This window comes from Protopterus annectens, chromosome 1.part1 (assembly GCF_019279795.1).
Source record: "Protopterus annectens isolate FY-2018-M chromosome 1.part1, PAN1.0, whole genome shotgun sequence".
Classification (NCBI taxonomy): Eukaryota; Metazoa; Chordata; order Ceratodontiformes; family Protopteridae; genus Protopterus; species Protopterus annectens.
Window position 1 is genome coordinate 181,759,273 of NC_056726.1, and position 22,438 is coordinate 181,781,710.

Here is a 22,438-nt window from a genome sequence, read left to right on the forward strand (position 1 = left end):
CAATCCTCACCACTGGCAACAGTGAGGGATGTACACAATGGGAGGATGACAAATGTGCACACACAGAAAAATGAAATTTCCCTTAAGAGCACACAGAGATCACAGTAAGTCTGGAACTGGTTTCTCCCTCTCTCTCTCTCTCTCCAGATCCCTAATAAGACTCCTCACTGACACAGCTATAGAGTTGAATCCTTAGCCAGGGTTCCAAGCTAAGTCCTTCCAACACTCTGTCCGGCCAGTGCTTTGTGCCCCTGCCCAAGTAGCTCACACACACACACACACACACATACGCACACACGCACACACACGCACTTTGAGATTTGATTTATACACAAACACACACCTGGGAAAGGCTGGCACAGGTTTACTAGCTATGCCCCCTTCTGCCCAGACCATAAGGTAGTTATCACTGCCACCAGTACCCCTTATCAGCTGCTTTAGGGCCCTTCCCAAAGGGTGACCAATCCTACTTTGTAATGTTACTATTATCTAAATGGTAAGTGTGACCAAGAGCAAGGCTATTTAGGAGTGGCCTCTACAGTTTCACTAAATACATCTGCAAGTACGCTAAGAATATATGTTTCTTGTTGACATCTGTGGTTCTGCAAATGTTTCAGCCTTTTTATATTTTTTCTGCAGCTGAAAGGACGTGACTGTTGTGTTCTGGTCTAGTTCCAGTACGTCAGTCTAATCGTGTGTAGTTGCCTTGGAATTTGAGTGTGTTGATAGCAGCTGTTCCCTTATTTGTTCATCGTTTGTCTTGATGTAAGTGGAGTGATGCAAGTTGATTTTACCAATTTCCTGGAAAATTGGTTTCAGAGAATCCTATGATGATTCTTCTGCTGTCATTGAATGCCAGTCTGAATGCCTTTCTTCTGCGCTGGTTACAGAGACATTTTTCAGATAAGTGCCCCACTGGGGTTCTTCCTTATCTTTCTCTTTTATTATAAGAGTTGATGGTTTCATGTCATACACAAAGGGAAGATATCAATGTGGAGGGCAAATTCCCCATATAGATCGTCGCAACCAGTGCTCCTCTGTCTGGGTGCTTCCGACACTATACACAGTGTTCTATCTGCCAAGCTTTTGTCCCTAAGACCCTGTGTAGTCACCTGTCCGTCTTTTCTATTAACCTTGAAAACTAATGTTTTAAGCTGTTGGCTCAGAATGCTGAGGTAGAATCTTCCCATCCAGAGGGTCAGTCATCAGCCAAGAAAAAGACAAAAAAAATCAGGTCTGATACGGCTGCTGTCCAGCCTCCCCCATCTTCTCTCTTGGGAGTAGTGAAAGCCCATAGTATCATCTGGTCATAGCTTCTGATTCCTCTGCCTCCACCCCATCTGAGGCCGACATGGATCCAGTTTCTCACACATCCTTAAAGGCTTTACATACATCTGTTCCTGATATTAAAGGGGAACTTCAGCGGAATATGTCCGAGGGACAGAGGGGGATTCTTCAGATCTCAGTGAGGGAGAATATCCCTGCTATGCTTACTGAGTGTCAAAACAGGTCCAATCCTCCCAGGTTTTTTTTTTGTGTGGATGTCCCACAGAAGAAGAAAAAAACAAGCCTATTTCCCTTGCAGTTAAGGATCCCAGGTGTGAATGGCAGGATTTTATTCAGGGATTGTTTAACATTTTAATGGCTTAAAGCCTCCCTGTGCCTGCCCCTGCCTGGTCTGTTCTTCCTAAGAGGCCTAGGGATCAGGATTTGGGGGAAGAATCATTAGCCTACTCTTTCCAGATCCCTTCCCATTTGGACTATGGTTCAAATGAGTAGGATTCTATTACTCCAGATTCCCCTTTAGGGGAAATCTCCTTTGAGACATTGTTTTCCATATGATGAAATTTTTAAGTGGGATTGTTCTCAGGTTTCTGATGTACAGAAGAGGTGTTATGAGCTACTCCAGATAAGAGTTTCCCAAGCCTTCTGCTGTTCCTTCAGTTCTGGCTACCCTCCTGGATATCTTTTCAGGAGCTTCTGTAGTCCCTGATTCTCAGCCCCAAGCTATTAAGAAACGTGACAGGTTTTACAAGGTGCCTGATTGTAAATTTCTTTATAAATGCTCTTCTGCTGACCCTTCTTTGGTGTCTTTCTCCTCTGACAAACCTTCCAGGCTGTTGTCCTCTACCAAGTTTCTTCTTTCAGATAAGGGTAGTAGAGCCATGGAGACTCTGGGCAGTAGGTCTTCACTGCTGCCACCCTGTCTTTTAAGGCTATTAATTACCAGACATATATGACCAGGTCTGGTTTAGCCCTCCTTTCTCAAGTTTCTTAGATGATTTCTGACCTTCCTGATTCTAATAGGAAGGCTTCAGTGCTTTCCTTGTTTGGGTTTTACCTTTCAAGTTGCTTGCCACCTTTCCTTGTTGGGTTCTACCTTTCAAGTTGCCTGCCAAGTGCAGATATGCTGCAGATTATGCTTCTTCCAGGTCTGCTGCATTTAGTTTGGATATGAGGCATTACTCTTGGCTTTGTCTTCAGGCTTTACCTGATAACATTAAGGCCAAAATATGGGATGCACCTTTGGATAGTAAAAAGCTTTTTGGTACTGCTGCTGGTGAACTTTTTTAAATCTTTCCAGGATAAAGACAAAATTTTAGAGGAATTGAAACATATTCTTGTTTCTCCTACTCCCAAGTTTCAGTGAAACTACCCTTACAAATCTGCTTTAGTTTGCAGACAATCTTGCCCTTCATCCAAGGGTAAAAAGGGTTCAAGACATGAGCTTCTGCTAAATCTTCACAGACTCCTAGTTCTCAGAGACCTCCTTTTCAGAACAAGCCAGGTTCCATTTGACAATTTCCTTCCCTTTTCCCTAGGACAGGTTCCCTTCTCTCTTCACCCTTTCCTGTCCCTTCCAAGTTGGTTATGGATCACACCAGACTCTTGGGCTCTGTCCATTATCTGCCAAGAGTATTTCATGGTTTGAGAATCTCTTCCTCCCTTTCTGAGCATCCCTCAGTCTCCTTGAGAACAGCTTCCTCTCTTTCCTGAGGTGCTTCATTCTTTTTTGACAAAGGCCACCATTCCGGCTGTGCCCCCTGCCCAGGAAGGGAGGGGAAGGGTTTTTTTTATTCCAGAATGTTTCTGGTTCCTAGGAAGGAGAGCACATAGAGACCAATTCCGGACCTTTCTCAGCTCAACACCTTTCTCAAGGTCACCTTCTTTTGGATGTTGTCTCTTCAAAATGTATTTCCTGTTCTACTTCCCCAGGCCTTTCTGGTCCCTCTCGATCTCAGGGATGTCTACTTTCATATCCCCATCCATTCCCTTCTCAGGAAATGTTTGCATGTCTCTGTTTCTTTTCATTTCTGTGGTCTGCCCTTTGGCCTCTCTACTACCCCAAGGGTATTCACCTAATGCCTTGCTCCTGTCATTGCTATTTGCAGAATAAGAGGAGTTCAGATCTTTCCTTATGTGTATGATCTGCTCATTAAAGCATCGTCCCCCAAGGCTTTGCTTGAGGATCTCCTGTTTATTATTTCACTGCTGCAGAGTCTGGGGTTCACCATAAACTTTCAAAAATTAGTCTTGACTCCTTCTCAGGATTGTGTTTTCCTTGCATGAGCCATACCATCCCCATGCTGGCATCTCTGCCTGCCCCCAAGGCCCTGTCTCTAATTGCCTTTTTCTAGTCTCTTATTCCTCTGGATTCAGTCATGGCCATAGACTCTCTCAGGCTCCTTGGATTTATGACTTCCACCATTCCTACACTTCCTCTAGTCAAGCTCCACATGAGAAAGCTTCAGTGATACCTGAAGTCATTGTAGCTTTAACATTGTCCTTGGACTTCTTAGTTGCCTTCCTTCCCTATCTCTAGATTCAGCTTCACTGATGGATTCATCAACTCTCTGTCAGCCAGGGGCTTCCTTTCCAATCTCCTGTTCCAACTCAAGATCTCTTTACAGGTGTTTCAGACAGGGGGTGGGAAACGTCTTCAGATCTCTCAAGGTTCAGGGTCTCTCACCTCTTAATCATGGTCAGACCACATCAACATCAAGGAGATGAGGGCTCTGCTTCTAGCTTTCCAGGCTTTTCATGCCGTCTTTCATCCTGGGCTCCACAAAGTTTTCACAGACAATACCACAGTGATGTGGTATGTCAACAAGCAAGGAGATACAAGATCCTGCCTTCTTTGCAGGCTAGCTATTCAGGTCTGGGACCTAGGTGTCAAGTATCAAGTGTTTCTTCAGGCTGTCTACATTCCCTCAGAGCACAATCTAGCGGCGGACTGTTTGAGCAGGTCCAGCACACAAGCTCAGAAATGGATGCTTCACAGAAATGTGTTTTTGGACATTGTCCATTGGTGAGGTACTCCTCAGGTTGATCTTTTTGCCTCCTCTCTGAAAAGACAACTTCCTCTTTTCTGTTCCAGCGTCCCAAGTCCTCTAGCTTGGAAAGTGGATGCCCTGTCTTTTCCTTGAAAGGAGATGTTTCTGTACACTTTCCCTCCCCTTCCTCTTCTTCTGAAAGTCTTGTACAAGATTAGGCAGGACTCTCTCAAAATCTTGTTGATGACTCTGTTTTGGCCCAGACAGCATTGGTTCTCCCTTGGCCAGGGACAATCACCACAAGTTACCTCTCCAGGTGAACCTTCTCACACAGGGGTCTCTTATCCATCCTCACTTGTCCACTCTTCACCTGATGCTGTGGGTGATAAGATTTTGATCCCTTTTAGGCACCTTTTTTTCTGAGGCCATGCTTCTGGTCCTGCACTATTGGAAGAGAGAGTGCCTTTTCATTGTACAGCTTATTACTAATGGTATGGTAACCAGGTCCAGAAATGTGATCATTCCACTGTATTCTGCAGTCATTGGGCCAATCGCTGATTATGAGGTATGTATCTATCCAAACATTTGACACAATCGGAATGCCCACAACACTTTCTTAGTAAGAAAATCCAGGGCCTAAATCATAAAAACTATGCAGACCATCACATATCCTTATCCCTTTTCTCTGTATCATACTGGTTTCTGAGGGGTGAACTCTGCTTCACATACAAAGTCTCAACAAACCCTATCCTTTCAGACTTGCTGCACATTCACAAGTCCAATGGGGACATAAACATTTGGTCAAGAGATCTAAATCTTTTTTTGATATAAATATGGCATTTTGGGAGGGATAGATATGTATCACACAGAATACTACTACTTTGGAATCCTCTTCCTCTCCACCTAACTCAAAGTTCTTCTCTTACATTATTCAGACATAATCTGGATGAATGGATGAATAGCCATAACCTGGTTTAACACACCCGTCTCTCATGGATAGTGGAAACATATAACTGTTCTGATCATCTCTGGGTTATTAATACTTAACATATAAGAGTTAAAAACTTCAAAGAAATGTATGGCTAGGTTTCTAAAGATACTCATGGACTGGGTCTGTATCACTTCAGCAAAAACACTTGTAGTTGAACACCTCTTTGTTGAATGCTAATTGTTGAAAGCTCGATCTGTCAGCTGGCCGTTTTAGTCATTTTTTTCCCAGGAGAAAAAAATGCTTGGCCAGCCTAACAAACGCCAATAATTTTACAAAATTTAAAACCCATCAAGGGGGGGGGGGGCTGTGCCCTCCACACTCCCCCCTAACTAAATATACCAATTCCGAGATCGCACTACAGTGGGGAAAAAGGGCAAATCCTCGATGATGGCCAAGCATTTTTTCCCCTAGGAAAAAATTCACTCAAATGCCATTTGATGGATCAGGCTTTCGACAATAAGCATTCAACAAAGAGATGTTTAACTAAAAGGGTTTTCCCTGAAGTGAAGTAGACCCCATGGATCAATAGCCTAGTAAGTATATATGAACCGATGAAGAAGAGAAATTGCTTGATGCTTTTAAGAGTTCTAATTCTACTTACCTTAAGAGCACTGTCAAGCAAACTAGTAAAGACCATAAGGGAACCATTGGGAAGCTCAAGGCTCTGAATATTTATTTATTTGACATTTGTTAACAGCGTTGGCCTGACTGAGCAAAAAAGCCCATTTTCAATGGAAACCCGAGGAGAAAAGCTCACTGTAGATTATACAATAATATAGAATAGAATATGTATAAAATCAGAAATCAAAGTAAAAGTTAAAGTTATACAAAGTAAAATAGAAAAAAAATAAATAAAATAGCAATTACAATGGAGTCACACAAAGTAAAATAGAAAACAAATGGCATTATAATGGAGTACAAAAGAGTAAGCAGTGATAGCAATATGTAAAAAGTTACACATTTGAGAAGTCAAAAACAAGCAGCATTTTCTTATACATGTGTGTGTGTGTGTGTGTGTGTGTGTGTGTGTGTGTATGTATATATATATATATATATATATATATATATATATATATATATATATATATATTTTTTTTTTTCCATACTAAGAGTAAATAAAAAATAGAAAAGTAGAGTTGTTAAGCTAAGCCCGCCTAAGAGAGTAATTACAAGTAAAAAGGGGGAGACGAAATAACACTATTTAACCATTAAGCCAAACCCTCCTGTAAGAATTAGTTGAGGTGGTAGGGGGAGAAAGGAGGTAGAAGGAGTGGGAAGTGAGGGTTTAAGTGGGGGCATGGCAAGGATATAGTTAGCTAGATAGTTTTTAGTTCTTTTTTTGAAAGTGTTGGTGTGAGTAATCCTTCTTATGTTGGGTGGGAGTTTGTTCCAGTTTTAAGATACTGAGTATTTATATAATAATTTACCAGTAACTTTATTGAGTTTGGATATTTGGAGAAGATGTTGGTCAGTGCTCCAGAGTGGGTGTGTAGGTATATAGTAAGATACAAAATTGGCTAGAGAGTGGCAGGCAGTGGATTTGTTGAGTAAGAAGTGAGTTGTATGAAGTTGCGAAAGTTGAAGTTGGTGGGGAAATCCGAACCACTGTAGGTGTTTTAGAGCCAGGCAGTGGTGAAGAGGTATGTGGTAGGTTTGCAGCAAATTTAGCAATTTTATTGTACGTTTGTTCCAACTTAGTGGTTAAAGAGGATTGAAGGTTGGTAAGGGTTGTGGCAGCATAGAGTGGACTTGAGAGTAAATAAGCTTGGACCAAGGGTACTATAGATTCTATTGTTAGGTATTTGCTATTTCTATAGAGGAGAATGATTTTTTTTTTTTTTATAGACTGTTGGACATGGAGATCAAGTTTTAATTCATCATCTGTTATCATTCCAAGTAGCTTAATGTGGACTTCAACATTTATGGAAGAGCTGGAGAAGGTGGGTTTGAGGTGTGAGAGAAATTTTGGAAGAAAGAGCAAGAGTTTAGTGTTTTTAGATTAATAATAAGCTGGTTTCCAGTGAGCCATGTTTCAACAGAGATAAACGAGTCTTGGGTAAGAGTGTAGAGTTGAGAGATACTTTCAGAAGAGGAGATGAGTGTTGAATCATCTATATACTGAATGAGAGAGGAGTGAGAGCAGGAGGTATAGAGGTTGTTGGTGAAAATATTGAAGAGTAGGGGTCCCAGGATGCAGACCTGAGGGATGCCTATATGGATGGGGAGGAAAGGGGAGCAGGAGGAGTGCCATCTTACTGATTGTCTTCTATTTGAGAGATAACTAGAGAACCATTCAAGGGTAGAGGCTGAGAGATTAAGGTTGGCTAGCTTGGTTAGGAGTTTAGAGTGGGAGACAGTGTTGAATGCTTTTGAAAGGTCTAAGAAGAGACATGTTACAAGTTTATTCTTATCCTGGGCATCAGCTCTAGTGTTAATGAGAGATAGAAGAGCAGTTATAGTACTATGGTTTGGTCGGAATCTGTGTTGGGTAGGTGTCAGATGTTTTTTTTTGGATGAGGTATTTGAGAAGCTGGGTATGTATGCATTTTTCTAGGATTTTAGAAAGGGGGAGGGTATAGCTATGGGTCTGTATTTTGATGGGTCGGTGGAATTACCTCTTTTGTGGAGTGGTATGGCATAAAAAGTTTTCCAGATGTCAGGTACGGTGGCTTCCCTAATGGATGTATTGATGAGTATTAAGACCGGGTAGGCAATAGTGTCAGCTGCAAGGTTGAGAAAGAAGGGGGGGAGGTAGTTTGTCAGCTGAGGGGGAACATTGTTTGAGCTTTTGGTGGAGGGATTTTATATATGAGGTGGGTATGGGTTTACTGAAGAAGAGGGTTAGGTCAGAAGGTATTTGTGGAGGGACAGTGGGATTAGAGTTGGTAAGTTTTTGAATTGTATTAATGAAGTAATGGTTGAGGAGGGTGGCAGTGGCCTGTGCTGACAGATTAGGAGTTTGAGAGTTTCTGGGGTGCAGGATAGAGTTAATAACTTTCCGGAAAGTTTTGGGATTAGTGTGATGGCTAGTCTGGTCCTTAAAGTAGAATTTTTTCTTATCATTGAGGATGTATTTTTTGTATGGTTTCTGAGTTATTTGTAGTTTTGAAGGTGGGTAGGGGATTTTGATTTTATCCAAGTTTTCCATGCAGAATCTCTCTGATGCATAAGGGAGCGAGTTTCTTTTGTCATCCAGGGCCATGATTAGATTTTGTTCTGATTTTCAGAAGGGGAGCTAGTGAGTTGAGAATGTCTAAGAAGATTATGTTGAATTTTAGCATGGCATCATTGAGAGGGAGGTTATACAGGCAGGACCAGTTTATTGATGAAAGTCTGTCATTGAAAGTCTTGGGGTTGAAACTAGAGAATTTACGGCAGTCTCTACAGCGATGAGGCCTAGATAGTCGAGGGGAGTGTCTTTCAGTATAAATAGGGAGGTGGTCACTTAAGGTATCAGGAAGTGTCTTGGGGTTGTGATAGAGATGAGGGTTGTTAGTCAGTATCCAGTCAAGGATAGTGTCAGTGATAGCATAAAATTAAAATAGCCACTAAAGCCAAAAATAACTACAAATCTTTCTTTAACTATGTCAGTAAGTTAAGAACTAATACCCAACAATGTTTGGATCTAGTCCAAAACAATACTGCACACTCTAAAACAAAGGAAATAGCTAATAACCTACCTGACCAATTTAGTGCAAATTTTACTCCACAATCCAAGCCACCTCCCTTTAATTACTATGGAACGCCTTCTTTCAGCCCACTCTAAATGTGAGAACATCTCATCCATTGTTCCTAATATATACCAGGTTGCCTGATTATCAGTAGCATATATAGCCTATTTTAACCCCTACTTAACCTCTTTAATCTTAATTATCTCCACTGGTAACATTCCAGAAACCTAAAAAATAGCTGTTTGTAATGTCATTTCACAAAGGTGGCACAACCATGGACCCTGGTAGCTATAAACCTATTATTTTGTCTAGCCTTATATTTAGAGCTATAGAGTATGTTATTTCAGATCTTGTTAATCTGGATGCTGAAAATCTCTTAACATCTTATCCATCAGTCCTGATATATACCAGGTTGCCTGATTATCAGTGGCAAATAAGGCCTATTTTAACCCCTACTTAAACTCCTTTACTCTACCAATTTGGCTTTGTCAAAGGAAGGTCCTGCCCCTTTAACCTTATTAATTTCTATGAAAAGTAACCAAAGTAGTAGATAACAGTTATGCAGTGTATACAGCATACAGAGACTTGGCCAGAGCCTTTGATACTCTTCCCCATGCAGGCATTATTGACAGGCTTGTAAATCTCAATATAAATCCTTATGTTGTGCAGTGAATAGGTAAGTGGTTGTGTGACAAAACCTCTGTGGGTAGAGTCACAGGTGCCATTTCTGAATGCAAAAAAAGGTACCAGCAGAGTACTGCAAGGCTCAGTATCGGGCCATTTCTTAATTGGAATCTATTTTTCAGACCTTCAGGCTAACACTCTTGGCCAATGGTTATCTTAGTTTACAGACGACTGTAAATTGGGTGCTGTTATTCTATCTTCCACTAATTCACAATTGTTCCAACCTGTTGATAGTTGGTGCATAGACAATAGCCTCAAATTAAATGTGAAAAAGTCGATATTTCATAATTTATTTCAGTAAACATAACCTTTTCACATACTATGTATTTGACATACCACTCTGATCAAACACTGTTGTAAGGGATCAAGGCAATCTTGTTAATAATTCTTTATTATTCAACCATCGAGGCCGCGGTGGTGCAGCGGTTAGCGTTGTCGCCTCACAGCAAGAGGTTCTCCCGTTCGATTCTCGGGCGGAACGCCTTCTGTGTGGAGTCTGCATGTCCTCCCCGCGGTCAACTGACGCTAAAGACATGCAGGTAGGTGCGAGCGTGAATGGGCGTGCCTTCTTTGAAGGTTGGGCGTCGGGCTGGCAACTCGGCACTGTAAAAATCCACTGCCAATCATGAGCGAACCGGAGTTCCTCTATGGCGACCCCTAACCGGGAAAAGCCGAAAGACTTTTATTTAACCATCAAGTCTTCACAGTAGTTAAGAAAGCCTTCTATCTGGCTAATCTGATTTACAAAGACATCTCCACTACATCCAAAGAGCTGTTAATTCCCCTTTACTTGTATCTTATCAGACCCACTATTGAATGTAATGCACCTTGTGGCATGTATTTGTCCAAATATATCAGTCATCTTGAGAGACCTTGAAGATTCATAACTAAAAAGATCAGGGGCCTAAAAATCTTAGTTATCAAGAGAGACTAAATAGCCCTCTCTTTTTACTCAGTCTCCTATATACTTCTATGTGGCGATATGGATCAAGACTTTCAAGCAATGAAAGATCCGACCCTATTTGACATACTTTCCTTCACAGATAATGTGGTACCTCAAATGCCAAGTTAAAGGACTTAAACCTTCATTGACAGATAAATAAGACACTGGCATGATATATTCATAGCCCAGCATATCCCTCACCTCTGGAACAAACTTCCACTGCATGTAAAACAGAATAGCACCCTTGTCACCTTCAAGGTAAACTTAAATAACTGGATGGGCAGCCTTAAATTCTCCCCTGGTCTATCTTGTCTTGCTATCCCTGAGGCTGAAGGCAACCTTTAGATGGGGATTTTTGGCTATGCTTGTAATGATCTGCAGACCGATTGCCTAGTATATACCTATGAACATAAAAACAAAATCTAATGCTGAACTACAGTGGATATAAAAAGTGTACACACCCCTGTTAAAATGCCATGTTTTTGTGATGTAAAAAAATGAGACAACAAATAAATAATTTCATAACTTTTCCCACCTTTAATGTGACCTATAACCTGTACAATTCAATCTGTTAGGAGTAAAATATAAAAAAAAAAAAAAAAAGTACAATAAGCTGGTTGCATAAGTATGCACACCCTTAAACCAATACTTTGTTGAAGCACCTTTTGATTTAATTACAGCATTCAGTTTTCTTGGGTAGGAGTCTTATCAGCATGGCAAATCTTGACTTGGCAATATCTGCCCACTCTTCCTTGCAAAAGCGCTCCAAATCTGTCAGATTGTGAGGGCATCTCTTGTGCACAGTCCTCTTCAGGTCACTCCACAGATTTTCTGTTGGATTTAGGTCTGGGCCATTCCAAAACTTTAATTTTCTTCTGCTGAAGCCATTCTTTTGCTGATTTGGGATGTATACTTGGGGTCATTGTCATGTTGAAAGGTGAAATTCCTCTTCATCTTCAGCTTTCTAGCAGATGCCTGAAGGGTTTGGGCCAGAAGTGACTGGTATTTGGAACCGTTTATAATTCCCTCCACCTTGACTAAAGCCCCAGTACCAGCTGAAGAAAAGCAACCCCAAAGCATGATACTGCCACCACCATGCTTCACTGTGGGGATAATGTTCTTTTGGTGATGTGAAGTGTTGTTTTTGCGCCAAACGTACCTTTTGGAATTGTGGGCAAAAAGTTCAACCTTGGTCTCATCAGACCATAACACATTTTCCCACAAACTTTTGGGAAATGTGGTGTATTGTTTTGCAAATTTTAGCCAGACCTGTATGTTTTTCTCTGTAAGAAAAGGCTTCCGTCTTGCAACCCTACCCCATAGGCCAGACATATGGAGAATACGGGAGATTGTTATCACATGTAGTACACAACCAGTACTTGCCAGAGACTTCTGCAGCTCCTTCAGTGTTGCTGTGGGTCTCTTGGCAGCCTTCCTGACCAGTTTTTGTCTTGTCTTTTCATCAATTTTGGAGGGATGTCCAGTTCTTTGCAACGTCACTGTTGTCCTGCATTTCTCCACTTTTTGATGACTGTCTTCACTGTGTTTCATGGTATATCCAATGCTGTGAACATTTTTTGTACCCTTCTCCTGACTGATAAATTTCAACAATGAGATCCCTTTGATGCTTTGTAAGCTCTCTGTGAACCATGGCTTGTGCTGTAGCAGGCAATTAAGTAAATGTTGGGAAAATCCTACTAGGACAGCAGAACTTTATTTGGGGCTAATCAGAATCTCTTTAATTGATGGCAGGTGTCTACCCAAGAAGACTAAATGCTGTAATTAAATCAAAAGGTGCTTCAACAAAGTATTAGTTTAAGGGTGTGCACACATATGCAACCAGCGTATTGTACGTTTTTTATTTTTTATATTTTTTTCCCTAACAGATTTGTTTTTTAATTGAATTGTACAGGTTATAGGTCACATTAAAGGTGGAAAAAGTTTTGAAATGATTTATTGTGGTCTCATTTTTTTATATCACAAAAACCTGGCATTTTAACAGGGGTGTGTACACTTTTTATATCCACTGTGTATTGTTTGGCATTGTATTTCACACAGCATGCTAGCTCTTTTCCATCAGCAAGTATACTGTCACAGAAATCTTCAGAATTTTATGTGCCTCTGTTTGTTTGTTTATCTTTCGGCTTTTCCTGGTTAGGGGTCGCCACAGCAGAACTCCGGTCCGCTAATGATAGGCAGTGGATTTTTACGGTGCCAAGTTGCCAGCCAGATGCCCAACCTTCAAAGAAGGCACACCCATTCGTGCATGCACGCACCTACCTGCATGTCTTTAAACGTCACTCGACCACGGGGAGGACATGCATACTCAACACAGAAGGCACTCCAGCCGAGAATTGAACGGTGCCTCTGTAATATGCATATATAGTACAGTTTTTTGTAGTAAGTCGTCTTATATGTTTTTATAATTATCAAGTGATATTACTGTTGTGTACCATGCTTGCATTAAGTCCAATGTATTATGTTTTTGTATAAATTTGTATGGAGCTTTTCTCCCTGTGGCTGTCTGGATTTATGTCCTGCTGGAATTTCCCAGTTATCAAATGCATACAAATAAGCAAATGATCTGCTCTTTTGGCTTCAAGTTATTTTATTCCTTTAATAGTCCTTCAATCCTTTCTGAGATGTCAGTGAGCTGGTGTGACTTTTCTTCTTTAAGCTATTGCAGCAAATGTGAATTTACCTCTAGCTGTTACCTTCATACAGTTTGAAGTAGTCTGTCACTGTGTGTACATTTTCGAGTTCAGACAAGGTTGTCATTGTGCTTAAAAAACTTGTGCAATGTGCTGTTATTTGTAATTATTACCTGCAGTGATATCACTACTGTCAACATCAGCTGTTACAGTTGAATTGCATATGTGCTCATGATATCATAGTCTAGATTTATAGCTGTCTTCAGTGAAATATCTTGCACTAAATTACTTGCTTTTTTGTTCTGACTATATAGCTATAATGTTTGTCTGACTGGTAAGCTGATACTTTTATACTTATGTACTGCAGAGCTTGTCTTTTAGAGCTGTTTACAGAAAATGGGTCTGGCACAGATGAATAACTCATTTAATAAAACCTAAGTAGCTAGATAGATAGTGAGATGCTGTTTGGGTTTCCAGTAGCTATACAAATATTGTTGTTCTGTCTTAACTATCTGTTTAGCTAACATTCCCTTCATTTCACATTTGTGGTATGTTGTAGCAGAGAATAATTAGAATTCCTAAATGGGACAAGTGCAGTGTAGTATGGTTGGTGTTGTATAGTTTCATGCTAAAACTGTCTTTATCAATTTGTTTTTAGATATCATGAACAAAAAGCCAAGGTTAGCGTGGGAACTCTATCTGAAAATGGAAACATCAGGAGAATCTTTCAGTCTGCTGCAACTAATAGCTAATGATTGCTACAAGGTACTCCAGTCACAAATAATATATATATATATATATATATATATATTAACAGCTTTATCACTTAAGACATAGGCAACCATGCATTAATATTAAAGAAAACAAACTATGTTAATGTTTCCAGTTACATACTTTATACATCACATATGTTCTCTTTTATAACTATCATCATTCCAACATTACATACATTGCTCAATTTCTGCCTTCCCTTAAACCTCACTCCTTTTTTTGAACATTATTCTGCATGTATTGTTCCCACAATTTCCATGTATTTGTGTAATTTGCTCCTTCCCATTTCAAAAGATCCCACTTTCAGTTCTTTCATTTCTGTTACAATATTCAAAACTTCAAATACAGTTGGTTTAGACTTTGATCTCCATTTTATAGTTATTTTTTTTTTATAGCCACCAGAATTAAACTTACTGAGGCCTTACTATGTCTAGGCAGTTCAGATCCTGTGTCCCAACTCAAAGGAATAATTTTCTTAGTTACAACTAGTTCATCTCCCAATACTTCTGACAGAGTATACTGTATGGAATTTTTAAAGTCTGCCAAGTCATTACACTCTCAAAATATATGTTCCCAGTTACCTTTTTTCTTCCTCACACCTCCAATATATGCCATTGCCTGAGAAATAAATATTTTGAAGTCTGCTTGGGGTATAAAACTACCTACACAAACACTTCCAAACAAAATCCTAAACCTTCTAGACTTGTTGCATATTTGGTAGCCATGTATATGTCCTTCCATTGTTCCCTTTCTAAATTGCTTATCCAATCTCTCTTCACAATCTTTTCTAACCTCCTCAGATCGATTCTTATAATTCTTGTGCAATATTTTATATGTCCTACCAATTACCTGTTTTTTAACAGCAACTTCTATTTTTGATTCAACTGAACACTCTACCAAACTAGCTCTTTCACTTTGTATTACCCTAGCCCTTTCTGTTTGCCTATAATTTGATATTAATCCTTGTTAGAGAAGGCAGTCTCTAGCATGCAGTCCAAATGTCGTCTTGGCCTCATCCACTCTATTACTTTTCCCTCTCTAATTATTTGCTCCCAATACCTTGGATCCTTTGCCAGTTTTCTTCAGTAAATTCCAGACCCCTCTTGCCTGTTGTCTGTACCCCTACTTGCAGGTATCCCTATCAGCAAAATCTCCTTTCTCCATTCTCATGTTGGCTGTACTCACAAATATTTGACAATGTTGTTACTGCAGACCACTAGACACAACATGTGCTGTTTCTTTCTTTTTAAGTTTTGTTTTTTCAAAACTTTGTGGCTGTTTCCCTACATCAAACCTTCTGTAAATGTGAACCATCAGGTTTGAGGATCTACATTTTTTTGGGGGGGAGAGGGAGTATAACTCATTTGTTTCAGATTTATATGCATTTTTTTTTAAATAGAACGCATTTTTGTCAGCTTAGTCTTAATTTTTGTAAGTAGAACTCTTCCTTTTCAACTTACTAGATCAGCTTGTATGTTGTTTGGGCCATCTGACAGTCTTTTGAATCAGTTAATCCCTGTCCTTTCATCACCATTGTAATTCACTCAAAACAAGCGTCATTTAAACCTTGTATAAAATGTTAAACGGGGTACAGAAAAATGTCCTCCGGTATGAGACAGCAAGTTTGAAAACATTTCATTTGTACTTAGTAAAGAGGTGGTATCCACTTCTAAAGAATATGAAGTTATGTACTTACCATAACTTGGCATCTGTGTTGTCCATTTTCATTCTTTCTCACTATTGGGTTACAGATCTGACCCTTGATCTGACTCTGCCACATTTTTACAGACTTGGATCCTAATCGCGAGCTCCTCCCTCTACCCATAATGCCCTGTACTCTCTGTAGCTTCCTCAGATCGAATTTGCTGCCTTATTGCCTACTGAATAAAGAGACAGTATAGACAGAAATAAATCAGGGGCTCAAACCAGGAACATAAAGGTTCCTATAAATCCAATAAGTTCTATAGGAGTCAGTAGGTTGGAGGATGGCTGGGATTGAAGGTGAGGAAGAATGAAAATGGACAACACAGATGCCAAGTTATGGTAAGTACATAACTTCTAAATCTGATGTTGTCCTTTGCATTCTTCCTCACTAATGGGTCAGAGTCCCCAGCTACGTTACTCTCTGGTGGTCTCAAGAAAGGATATGATGGAGCACTGTTGAACCAAAAGAAGCTTTACTTCTGGAGACGATGTCCAATTTATAATGTGTCACAAAGGTATGGGTCTTTGACCAAGTGGCTGCAGCACAAATATCATTAATTCATACTCTGGAGAAGAAAACAGATGTAGTCTTAGATCTAGTAGAAGGAGCTTTAGGAGGGCATGGCAAGTTCAATCCATTTTTTGAATAAATTAGTGAAATACAGTCAGTAATCCATTTAGCCAGTGTAACTTTGGAGACTGCTTGACCTAGGCAGTTTGGTGAGAAAGAAACAAATAGTTGGTCAGACTTTCTACACTGTTTTGTCCTATGAAGGTAGAACTACAGTTGTCTATGAACATCAAGCAGATGAAAAATATCTTCATCCTTGTTAGAAAAATTTGGAAAAAAGAATGTCAGCTGTTTATGCTAGTCTCTGTGGTTACCTTAGGCATAAAAGATGGATTGGTAAGGAGAGATACTCTGGCTTTATGAAAAATGACGTAAGGCGGTTTCGAATATCAGGCCTGAAGTTCAGAAATTCTTCTTGCTGATGTGATAACTACCAAAAAAGATGGTTTTCCAAGAAAGGAATTTCATATCACAATCATTTGCTTGTTCAGAGGGTTTCTGAGTTAGTCCTTGAAGAATAATAGTTAGGTCCCACAGCAGGACAGGATCTTTTATAGAGGGTCTAAGCAGAAAAATCCCTTTCTTGAAAGCCTTACACAGTTTAGGTGTTACAAGGGAATCAGGAACATCTCCTGTATGAACTTTAGAAATGGCTGCCATGTGAAGTTTTATAGTGGAAAAACTAGTACCTTTTTTGAAAAGAGTAGTAAGAAAGAAAAGAGTGTCTGGAACTGGGACTGAGAAAGGATTGATATTCTCTTTAGATGCCCAAGTGGCAAAGCTTTTCCATTTGCTTTGGTACCCTTTTTTAGTAGAGGCTTTTTGGGAAGCTAAAAGTATGTCTTGAACAGTGGAAGAAAGCCTGGATCTTTGTAGAATTACTGGAAAAGGAGATACCAAGAGGTCATTTTGAGGGTGAGTAGACTGGGATGTTGATTCCCCAATGGATTAGAGAGGAGATCCTGCCTGGGTTCCAGAATCCATGAGAATATTTCAGATGACACCAGAGAAAGGGGAACCATCTGTGATGAGGCCAGTAGGGGGCAATGAGGATTACTGAACTCTTCAGCCTTCTGGCTTTCTGCAGAATCTTCGGGATCAGTGGTAGAGGAGGATAGGAATAAAGGAGTCCATAGGTCTGGCGGGCCAGCCGTGAACTAGAGTATCCCTCAGGGACTCACTCAGAGGGGGGATCAGCATGAAGTGCTTGCTGCACTTGTTGTTTTGGGGAGAAGCAAAGAGGTTGCAGCAAGTTTGGCCCCAACGGCTGAAAATCAGATTTGCCACTGACTGATTGAGGGGACCATTTGTGAGGGGTCAGAATGGACCTGCTCAGTTTGTCTGCTAGAATGTTGGTTTTCCCCAGTATATGTGTTGCAACTGGAAAGCAGTCTGAAGATATCTCCCATTCCCAGACCCTCATGGCTTCTCTGCATAACTTGTAAGAACGGGTTCCTCCTTGCAAAAACACTAAAAAACACAGCAACCCTGTCACTAACAACAACAAAGTAGAAAGATATATAAATATAAATATAACCCCCCCCCCCTTTTTTTTGTTACAACTCACGATAGAGCTACGGAAAGGTAGAAATGCCAATCAGTTAGAGAAGAAACAGGAAGGTAAAATAGCAAATTAGTCCCTAATGCCTGCAAAAATCTGAAAGGAGGGGAAGAGAAGACTATGAGAAAAAAAGCACTGGAAATAAAAGAGAATACATTTACGAAGAAAAAAATTTGACTTATCATCACACGAGGAGAAATGTCTAATTAGACTAGGAATCTGCATCATACCAACTAGGCGGCAAACGAGATCTGGGGAAGCTGCAGAGACTGTAGGGCATTATGGGAAGAGGCAGGAGCTCAAGACTAGGATCCAAGTCTGTAAAAATATGGCTGAGTCAGATCCAAGGGTCAGATCCGTAACCCAATAGTGAGGTAGAATGAAAAGGACAACATCAGATAAAGCTGGTAAATTGTGCATCTTTTGTAATTTTGCAGAAAGTCCAGCAACAGCCATAATGCAACTGTTATCATCTGCTTTTTCTCTGCTTTGCCTCACATGATTCATTCCCTTTCTGTTATCAAAATCTGAACTTTCTAAATTTGTCACATTTGCTGAACTTGAAATAGTGCAGAGTCAGAATCCATAACTAAACCTTTGAAAGAGGTGATCTTTGTACTACATATATCTGCCTATGATACTGAAGATGTCTCACTTCTGTTTTCCCTCTGACATCTTCTCATCAGAGTGGTGTCATTGCCAGGAGAAGATTGAGCCACTGCTGTAATCCAGTTGGTCTGTTTTGAGTTTATTCTTCTTCTTTTTCAGAACTTCATCTTCCTATTTCTTTACATTATCTATAAGCTTCTGCATTTTCTATCAATAAAAGCCTGCATGCACTTCTGATTTTATGAGCTCTTCAGTTCATTAACTTCAGTGCAAATTCTTTGCTGTTTGTGAGTATTGTATTTAATAAGAATATATATCCAGTCTCAACAAGACCTCTTTCCATTTCTTAAATATGTTTAGATTTGCAACATTAATGTTGAATCGTAGTTTATTATCAACCTTCAGCCCTAGGAAAGATTTGAAGCTGTGTGTGTTGCTGGAGCAATAATTTGTCATAATAGACATTTAGCTGAGATGTTTATTCAGTTTGTTCGGCAAGAACCTTCTTCAGCAGCATGGGGATTCCATCAGCTGTCCTGTTTTTGAAGGATACAACTTTACTTGCAACTGCAGAAGAGCATTAAAAAAGTGCTGCTTTGTGGCACTGCAGTTAGCCTAATTGGTCACAGATGACCAGATGCTAATATAGCAATAACCGACTCTGTGATATGGTATATTGAAGATTTACCCATGGTTGGCACGCTTTAATCACGAGGGTGAAGTTGGTTATTGCTATTATACAGTGACATTATTTAAGAAAAAATTACTTACTTTTCTTAACTAATGCCTTTGTATGACGGTTCCGTGGTGTTCTGCTTTCACTGGATATCCTGCTGTTTTTTCTAATGTGCTGTGCATGTGTATGGGACTTGAGTTCTCACGGTTATGCAGTACATCAGTCTTTTTTTTTTTTTTTTTTTTTTAAATAAGGTTGACATTTGGACACATTAGAGATATGAGAAAGGTAGGATGTGTGTGTATGCATAAAATTATATATAACTATATGCAACTACATGTAATATATATATATATATATATATATATATATATAGATATATAGATATATATAGATAGATATATAGATATATATGTATACACACGTATGTTTATATATATATATATATATATATATATACATATATTTATATATATACTGAAACCTCACCTTTCAGAAATTTTATGTTTTATTTTATCAAACCCATGTAATCTAAAACTAGAGAAACAATGAAAATCAAAGGAAAGAAAACTATTTTTACAGACAACCCCCCCCCCCCCAATAAATATACTAACTCTGAGATTGCACAACAATGAGGAATAAGAAAACACTCCTTACCCCACTGTGAGAGATCTCTCACTAGCAGCTAGCAGTTCACCGGGTATGCACATCCCACAGACAGACTCATACACACACATGCCCACAGAAATACATACACACATGTTGATTATCTATTTTTACTTTGTTCTACATACATCAACCAAGGAAGTTTGATATATAGAAAAACTGGGATAAAATTGACCATCTCCATTCCGAATAAATACACAGCACCCTAGATATATAGATATGTGTGTATGTTTGTGTACATTCCCTTAAATTGGTGTTCAAAAACTTTAAATTCTGAATGATAAAAAGGCTGCTGAGGATAGGCTCCAGAGTCTCAAATAAACTTAAAAGATGCAAGGAAGTCTCAGCTGAGCAGTACTACTTTATTGTAACTCACACAAGCGCTTTCACAAATGCTTCATCAGGTGTATAGAACATCAAAAACACCTGCACCTTATATACATAGTAAAATAATCACATGACCTACTCTAATTAATTCTTAAAGACCCATTCATAAAACTCTATTATAAAAATAGTAGCATATATATTAAAACAAACAATAAAAACTTTTTGCAAATAATACCTTACCATATATAAATATAAATAAGAACATATATAGAAGTATATTATTATCTATGATAGGGGAAAAAATAAATTACTTAAATAAAGCCCTTTTACTAAGCACAGGTTTCATTGGAACATGGTCATTAAGACCATGCCCTTGATTAGCTCTCAACATCACTATCCACTTGGCCTCCGTCTCTTCAGTTCTACCTCTAATGTCACCCACCCTTGGATTCTCATACGTCCTGGATAGAACCATAAAAAGAAACTTGTGCTGTACCCCTTTACTTAAAACATGCTTAGCTAATGCATTATTGCAACTACCTTTACCAATGTGGTAATTGTGCTCCCTCATTCTATCCTTCAAAGCACGATCTGTCTTACCAACATAGAAACATTTGCATAAAGTGCAAGCGCTTGTGTGAGTTACAATATAGTAGTACTGCTCAGCTGAGACTTCCTTGCATCTTTTAAGTTTATTTGAGACTCTGGAGCCTATCCTCAGCAGCCTTTTTATCATTGTGTTCTTCAGTTTTTATTGCTGTGGAGGTTTTTGGTGCCTAGCCTTTTGTGTTTTTTTATTAAATTCTGAATGTCATGCTCACTTATACCAATGATAAAAAAACATTGAAACTATACAAATCTCACAAAGAAACAGACAATCTCTTTTTGTGATCACTCAACTAGATAAAAAAAAGCTACCAATGCTTTCAGACATAGTGTTATTATTAGAGAAAGCTGTTTTGGTAAAGTATTATCTATGTTAGGTATGACACACATGCGTAAAGAAGGACATGGGGACTTTACACACCACTGTACTACCTTACACGTGTGCTAACTCTAACTGTAGCCCTAATGCTGTTGCTGCCCCTAACCCCCCAAACCTACACATTTCATTACCAAAATCCTTTGCCTAATAGTACCACTACACAAAACACGTACAAACACACACACACACACACATTTCATGTACTGCAAAAAACACACAAACCACTAAAGCTATCACCTATGCTAGTCCTGACTCTAGCAGTAACCTTTAAGCACACACACATCTTGTAACAAACATGCACAAAACACTGAAGTCTATCCCATTCCGTAGTCCTAACTCTAACCATAAGCCATAAACACTCACACATGCCCTCCTGCACCTAATGCCAAAACTTTTGGTATATGCAAATGTTTCAGCATTAAAGCAAAATCCCACTTAACTTCAAACAACCACAGCCCACTCAAAAAAGGATGACTCAATGTTACTAGCTTTGACATTTCCTGCACTCAAACAGGAGTACTTTTGATGAAACAAGTCAACAGTAAACTCTGTCAATTAAAAATGTAATGTGTTGTCAATCTTGCCTTTATTCTCACTGATGGGTCGGATCCGTCTCAGCCTTTACAAAAGCTCAAGCACTTCAGCAAAGCTCGTGGGCATCCTTCCCTACCCATGATGCAGTTCCCCAGCTTCCTCACATCTCATTTGCGATGCTGTGAGAAGGATCTTCTAGCAAGCTCTGGGCTAAGATTTGCTATTGATTACTACTTTTCATATCTTTTAGTCTTATTATTATCTTTGTAACGTATAATTAACATTTCTTCACTAGTTTTGTGCCTTCCCTAATTTAGTAGAAGTTTTCCCTTGTTAGTTTCCATTAGCATCCATTTAAGTTAGAGAACGTCTAACTTGCACACGTTTTTGTTAGAGGGTGTTCCTTTACCTTTCCCTTCCTCTTATTTGTTGGTAGTGTTTGGTAGTTGCTTCTTCCTCTCCCTTTCCGGTTACCATCCGTTTTAGTTAGAGGGTGGTTCACCAAGTCCATTTATGTTGGAGGATTTACCCCCCCCCCTTCCTGTTACTGTTGTTGTTATTCAAAAAGAGAGAGAGGTCTTTTCATTCCTTATCTTCTTTACCTTTAATTAGTTAGTGTATTGTGCTTCAGTTTTGCAAACTAGTTCTTGACCAGTATGTCTCAAAAAGAAGGCAAGCCCTTAAGATTCAAAAAATGTGAGAAGTGCATTAAAAAGATGCCCCTTTGTGACTCTCACACTTTATGTGTATACTGTTTGGGGCCTTTTCGTGTACAGGAGTCCTGTTCCATATGCCATGCTTTCAACCTGAGGGCACTTAA

The 22,438-nt window shown here is 39.4% G+C and overlaps 1 protein-coding gene across 1 annotated transcript in view; it reads left to right on the forward strand.

The window, feature by feature from the left end:
• TTC26 (tetratricopeptide repeat domain 26) overlaps nucleotides 1-22,438 on the forward strand; it is a 2,373,990-nt gene that overhangs the window by 2,232,873 nt on the left and 118,679 nt on the right. Inside the window, exon 16 of the mRNA XM_044073993.1 lies at nucleotides 13,873-13,979. Coding sequence (XP_043929928.1) covers nucleotides 13,873-13,979 — 107 coding nt within the window. The remainder of the gene's footprint in view (nucleotides 1-13,872; nucleotides 13,980-22,438) is intronic.